Genomic DNA, 7,214 nt, shown 5'->3' with positions numbered 1-7,214 from the left:
AATGTTGTATACTATATAATAGATTTTAATATCAAAATATTTATTTCAGTCAACATATTAAATCACAATGATAAGATCAGAATACTTACACATAGATATTGTTTATATACATAAATTTTTAATGTTATATGTTAAAATTAAATATATGTAGCCTAAAAAGGCAGGATCCAACGCAAAACACAAAGTAATAAATTAAACAATGAATGTATATATGACTAGAGTGCCCTTAGTGGCAAAGCTGTTAAAGTATTTTAGTGTATATATTAGATAACAACATGTAACACAAAATGCCAATACTGTTATTTTGTACAACTCGATCATATGAAACTTTTTTATGCTTTGTTCTTGAATATCAAAACACCTCCACCCTAATTTTTATATTATAATTAAAATGTCGTATGGGGTCCAGATGGTTTAAATGATGTATAAGTGAAACCACTACCCTTTCTCTTTTGCTATAAGTTATTGTTATTTTTTCAGAATATAACAAAAATGTAACACAATGTAGCCACAACGAATCAAATGAAGTTTTGTGCTTGCCAGAAATTCTAATGGCATTTGATCCCCTTGTGGTGCTAGTGATAATCCTTTCACATTGGCAGTAAGTATACTGGCTAGGACCCTGTAGAGCTAGGACTCTTTAGGGCTAGGACTCTGTAGGGTTAAGACTCTGAAGGGCTAGGAATCTGTAGGGCTAGGACTCTTTAGGGCTAGGACTCTTTAGGACTAGGACTCTGTAGGGCTAGGACTCTATAGGGTTAGGATTCTGTAGGGCTAGGTCTCTTTAGGGCTAAGTCTCTGTAAGGCAATGACTCTGTAGGGTTAGGACCCCGTAGGGCTAGGACTCTGTAGGGCTTTGACTCTGTAGGCCTAGGACTCTGCAGTGCTGGGACCTTTTTTTTAATTTACATGGAAATTGTGGAGCGATCAGTTTTGAAACTAAAACTTATGATTGGGTGGTTTTTAAACCCACTCACTTAGTGCCAGAAGTTCAGCCACAATTTAAAGGGAGGGGGCGGTTGTGACACTTGTTAAAACCAAAACTACAGGAATTCAACTTAAAAACGAGTTACAGCACTGAAATTTGGAATAACAGTCTCTTTAAAAAGATACAATGTGGAACTCTGAAGAAAAGTTGGCGAAACCGCCGCTACTGCCGTTTCCCGCCAAAAAGCGATAGCGGCGGTTCTGCCGCCGTTTCTTCACAGTTCCACATTGTACCTCTTTAAAGCAACTGCCATACCAAATTTCAGTGCTGTAACTCTTTTTTTGGTTGAGTTCCTTTGACTTTTAGTTTTTGGTTTCACAAAGTGTCACAACCGCCTCCCCCCTTTATACTACATAATAGTAGGATGTATGTTATTCCCTATATTTTAAGATGATCAAAATTAAGGGGGAGGGTTGTTGGCTTAGTTTTCATTTTTTGAAAAATTATTTTGGGTCAGGTTAGGTTACATCTGGTTCTGATGGGTAGCCCCTCCGGGTTAGGGCCTCTGGAGGGGTTAAAATTTTGTGCTCAATAGGGACTTTGAGGGAAAGCACCCACATTTCAATTGGTGGTTTACGTGCGGCTGCTGAGCCTTGTATAGAACTAAATCTAATTGTAATTTAATTTTTAGAAAAGCTAGTGTGTACTTCTGGCTAGCTGTGATTTCAGGTCAGTACTGGGAGGGAGGGGGCATGCAATTTTAATTACACTGGTATCCAAAGTTTTATAGCCACGTCATCCTATGTGTTGACTCAAATACTGGTTGCTTGCTTGTGTTAATAAAAAGGCAGGGTAATTTTATTTGTCATTATTGGGAAATATTGTTACTAAACTTTCTAGGTAAATCATACCTTACTGGAATCATCTAAAAAGTTTGAAACAAATAGGATAATTTTAACTTGCCTAATTCTTATTACTGATTATTTTCTAGGATGTTTAGTTTTTTTATCCTGTGTATTGGGTTCATATATGTCTAGGTATATCTTTAGTAGCGAAGCTACTTTATAATTCGAAATGTCCGTACGTCTGTGAGAGACAGAGAGGGAGAAACGTGATTTTTTCGGCTCCTATAAAAGATAGAGAGCTGAAAATTTTAGGGATTAATTATGTTAACATTCTTCATAATTTCACCAAGTTTCATTAAGATTCGTCAATTGGTTGGGGTGCTAGATCGATTGCTACATCTTTAAGTTATCATATTTTCTCAACTCCTATTCAGGGATTGAATACTCTAATATTCTACATACTTTTATAATTTTTTTACGAAACTGCTCCATAGTTCTTTTTTTCGGATATCCATCCATAATTTTTGAGCTTTTTATTGTACTGAGTTGTTCCTCTTAAAATTAAGCCAAGCGCAGGACTTTTAATCTTCGCTTTCACAAAAATTACCTCGTTAATGTCAAGCCCCCCCCCCCCCCTCCTATAGATTAAAATAAATTGAAAATAATATGGGAGAGTTTGTGTTTGTTAAAGGTTAGGCATTGGGGGGAATTAAAACTACACTCTCCTTTTTTTCAATTTAAGAATATATGGGGGGGGGGGTTACCAGTGCTCAACAAGCATTTTGTGTGAAAGAACCAAATTTTTTAAAATTAAGAAAAGAATTTAAGGGTTAAAAAATTTTACTAAAACTAACAGAACTAAATTCTTTCTTCCGTATTAAAGATCTTATTCAACAAACAGACATACCTACATCCAACTTTACAAATATTTATTACTTATTTAGAAGAATGTCAGCTACGCCACCACCAATGACTCCATACTTGTCCAGAAATCCTTCTAGGTTAGTAATAGCGAAGCTTCTCTACAATTAGGTTATATGTTTGTCTTTCCGTCCGTACGTCCATTTGTCTTTATATATCAATTTATCCATCCATCCATCTATCCATTTATTTGTCCATTCATCCATTTGTTTATCCATTTATCCATCCATTTGCTTATTTATCCATCCATTTATTTACCAATCTATTCATCCAACAATTTATCCATCCATCCATTATCTATCTATCTCAGTATCTATCTAAATATCTCAATATCTATCTATCTATCTATCTATCTAGAATGGTATCAAGAGCCCCCTCCCTGCATGCCCTGAGCTATATGTCCTCAGGATACCATCAAACTATGATATTATCTATCTATCTATCTATCTAGAATGGTATCAAGAGCCCCCTCCCTGCATGCTCTGAGCTATATGTCCTCAGGATACCATCAAACAATGCCAGTTCATTTCAAATCACCAACACACAGGTACATCAACTACATATTTTCCAGTATGGCTCCGGATTCAATTCATTTATGCTGGATTGAAACTGGTTTTCAGACATATACTGATTATTTTCTCACTATTTAGGGACAAGTATGTTTTTTATTATACTTTTTTTATATGGTGGTGGTTGGGGGGCTTAATACAGGCGTAAAAAACAAATTAAGAAAAAAATGGGGTGGGGGGTAGGATATATCCATCAAAAATTGGAGGAGAATTCAAGGAGACTTATGTGAAATGAATTTTACAATTTTAAAATCAAGTTCTTTATTTTTTACAAAGTTTTCAGCGACGCTATTAAAGGAAAGTTTTTGTCGTTATTGAACTGATTATTTATCAGATTGTTTGGTGCTTCATCTCAAAATACCCTCGTGAACATTGTTTCCTTTCCCCTTTTATTTACACATTTTTTTTAAATTGAGAGTCAGTGGGGTTAGTTTTTGTTTGTTTATTAATTTAGCCACATGGGTTAAGGGGTTAGGCTTGTGCCCAATAGGCACTTTGTGTGATAGCACCAACATATTATGAGCTTGTTTTTACTGTGCTTTCTAATAACCTTACTGTCCTTGTTGTCCTAATTGTAATTAATGTTTAGTAACCACAGCAGACACACATTAATAGACTGCTCCAAGCAAAGAGGTAACACTTTTTTAAAATCCCAAATTACAAAATTGAAATCATAGAATTCATCTTTTTTTGGCAATGAAGTAATGATATAATTTTGTATATTCGTATCCCCTGACAATTGTCGATTAAACTAGAAATATATATAATTAATATTATTTCAAACAAAAGATTAAAAAGTATAATTTCTATATTTTTAATTACTGCTTTGTTGATTTTATGAAAAGATATTAATATTAGATGCTGTGAGTATTGGTGCAAAAAATATGACGTAACAAAAAAAATTAGCCAATGAGAGTCCACTATAAATTTTACCATTGGTCAATAACGGCCTCTCATTGGCTAATTTTTTTGTTACGTCATATTTTTTGCACCAATACTCACAGCATCTTAATATTAAGTTCTTTAGAGAAAAAGTTAACTCTCCTAAAATTACAGGGAGGGGTGGAACATTGGACTGTTAATTACATTGATAGCCAAGGTCTTGTAACAATGGTATCTTATTCGTTGGCTCAAAAACTTTTACTCTTGTTGAATTTTGAATGGTTGCATCCAAAATAGTTGTGTTCAAACTTTTAAAATAATAATTTTGATCGACAAAAGGGGGTGATTTTGTTTATCATCATTGGGGACTAACTCCAATTAATAGTCTGTATTATGTTTTTTAGATGAGAGCGAAGAGACGGATGAGGCCTACCCATGGATCTTTGTTTCTGTAAGTTTTATTCTGGGTGAGAGGGGACATTAGACTCGATCTAAATAATATTAGTCTTCAAAGAATTCTGAGGTGGATTCTTTAAAAAATTAGTGTCGCTTAGTGAGGCAAAATTATTAAATCCTCCAAAATCGCATATAAAATCTACAAAAATAAAATAAAATCATAAAAGGGTTATTAACATAAGATTTTATTTAATTTTTGTAGATTTTTATGTGACTTTAAAGGATTTCTTACAAAAATAATTTTGCCTCACTTTAAAAATAAAGAATCCACCTCTAAATATTTTCTCCCATTTTCGTTGGATTAATAACTTTAGGGAGAGTTAACAAATCTTGATTGGGTGGTAAAAAGTATAAAACCCATTCCACTAGAAATCCTAACCCCTCCGGGGTCTATACATGCGATACCCTAACCCTTCGGGGACACACCAATATAACCTAACCAAACCCCCTCTCCCCTCCTTATATTTAATTTATTTAAGGGTGAATGGGGGGTCGATGGAAGGGGGTATTTATTACATATCCCTCTAATGACAGACAGACGGACAGACAAGTAAGAATATTATTTCGTGTCAGACAAAAGTTTAAGTAAAATTGTCTCTTTGCATTTGAAGTCCTATAAGTTAAAATAATGAATATAAATGTGCATAATTATATTTACATTTTTAATACTTTATGTATAAAACTTCATACTTTTATATTGTTTAACTTTTTGAAAGATTAATTATAGCTGTAAAGAGGGGGGGGGGGGAGATGGAGGGAAAAAGGTCATGCGATTAAAGGACTGGTTGACTGGTCTGTATATTGTAACTAGGGGCGAAGCCGCTAGTGTTGTAATAAAGTATTAACAAGGGTGATAACATGTATAACTAGCAAGCAAAAAAATATTTAAATAATACTATAATTCACATTTTCTAAAAAATATTTTAGACATACATTCTAGACGGACAGGCATACAGATTTTCGGATGGACGACGCATCGAATTATAGAGTAGCTTTGCTACTTAACAGTAAGAGTTAACAACAATTGTATAAGGACAAATGTGTTATCCCGACAACTATGTGGCCCAAGTGCTGAGGACCTTTTTCGCCTGCTATAAAATTGCTTTTAGTTCTTTGGTAGCGGTTTTTACTGTGTTTTTTTTTCTCAGCTATTGGTTGGTATTCAAAGACCCATCTAAAAGTCGACAAAAGGTTAACAACAAGTTGGTAGAGTTACATATAGCTCGTGCCCCCTCTATACTTTTACTTTGATGTTTTTTTGTAAAATGATAATCAATATAAAAATGATTAATTTTAGAACGAGACAAACTATCACCAAAGTATGCGAAGCCTCAACTATAATAGAAAACCTTCCTACTTCTAAAATGCAAATTATGTAAAAACCAGCATCAAATATTTTATCCCTATGGTTTTGACAGGACAAGACAGTGTGTAGAATTATAGCACTAATCAAATCCAAGTGGATCCAAGATGCTTGCTATGCCCAATCTAATATTAAAGAGAAATTCTTTTCCAGGTGACTTGGAAACCGATTAATATCAGCTGGATTAGAATCGGTTTACAGGAATACTGAAAAATCATGTATTACATCTTATTACAGACAATTTTATACAAAAATTTAAAAAAATATAAAATTAATACCAATTTTGTTAGCCTGAGCCCTCGGCCCCTCCGGGCAGATAAAACTAATTCTCGTATTCATTCGAATCCGGTGGATAGGAACCGGTTCTCATCCATACGAAAAAAACTATGTCTAGCATCGTATTACATCCAGCTTTCTACGAATATAAAAATGTACAATCATAAGATTAAAACCAGTTCCATATCCGCGGAAAGCGGTTTATAATACGATGCGAGAAATAACTTTTATTTCAACAGCATAAGGATAGAGTAATTAAAATCAAATCTAAATGTTGCAAAATATAAATAAATATTTATTATTACCGGATCGTATTATAGACAATTTTCCGCGGATATTAAAACAAAAATTTTGCGACCATAACTAGTTTTGTTAGCTCGGAGGGGCCAAAGGCCCAGGACAACAAAACTGGTGTTAATTTTATGATTTCTATTTAATATTCGTACAAAATTGTCTGTACTGCGATGATATACATGATTTTTCATGATAGCTGAGAATCGGTTCCAATCCAGCAGATATTAATCGGATTTGAATCTATTTTGTTATCATTTGTTTGTGTGAGAATTCATATTTTTATGTCAAATGTTTTTTTATAAATGTTTTTGATCTGTTTACCAAAGCAATAATTAACAAGTAAGGGCATTAATTTAAATAAAATGTTAGTTTTATTTAATATTTTTTAAAAAAAATTGTTGTTAATTGATTCATTAGTTTTTAAGTTGGGTAATGTAATTGTTTACACCCTCAACCCCATAATCAAATGTTTGAAAATTACAATGGGGTTTATTAATACTTTACTTATGTAATGCCAAATTTTCTCAAAATAAGTTAAAATTAATAAATCTTTCTTTAAATTTTTTTATTTGATTTGTTAATAAATTATAGATATCACATTCATTAAGTAAACTTATCTTTATACATAGATAATTATACCTAATTATTTTTCATAAAATACTATTATATTTTTATGAATG

General features: G+C 33.1%; 1 protein-coding gene across 1 annotated transcript; it reads left to right on the top strand.

Annotated features, from left to right (window-relative positions):
* Positions 1–484: 484 nt before the first annotated feature.
* Positions 485–6,312, top strand: LOC145333644 (uncharacterized). The gene is made up of 8 exons (XM_080178815.1): positions 485–601; positions 1,620–1,657; positions 1,920–1,965; positions 2,718–2,774; positions 3,146–3,241; positions 3,853–3,896; positions 4,550–4,596; positions 5,899–6,312. Exons 1-8 carry the CDS (start codon positions 552–554, stop codon positions 5,962–5,964), a joined length of 444 nt encoding a protein of 147 aa, XP_080034941.1. The 5' UTR covers positions 485–551; the 3' UTR covers positions 5,965–6,312.
* Positions 6,313–7,214: the final 902 nt, after the last annotated feature.

The sequence above is a fragment of the Acartia tonsa genome, chromosome 12 (assembly GCF_053477335.1).
Source record: "Acartia tonsa isolate MP-2025a chromosome 12, ASM5347733v1, whole genome shotgun sequence".
Classification (NCBI taxonomy): domain Eukaryota; kingdom Metazoa; phylum Arthropoda; class Copepoda; order Calanoida; family Acartiidae; genus Acartia; species Acartia tonsa.
The sequence above is the reverse complement of the archived record's forward strand: the minus strand, read 5'-3'. Positions and strand labels throughout refer to the sequence as shown.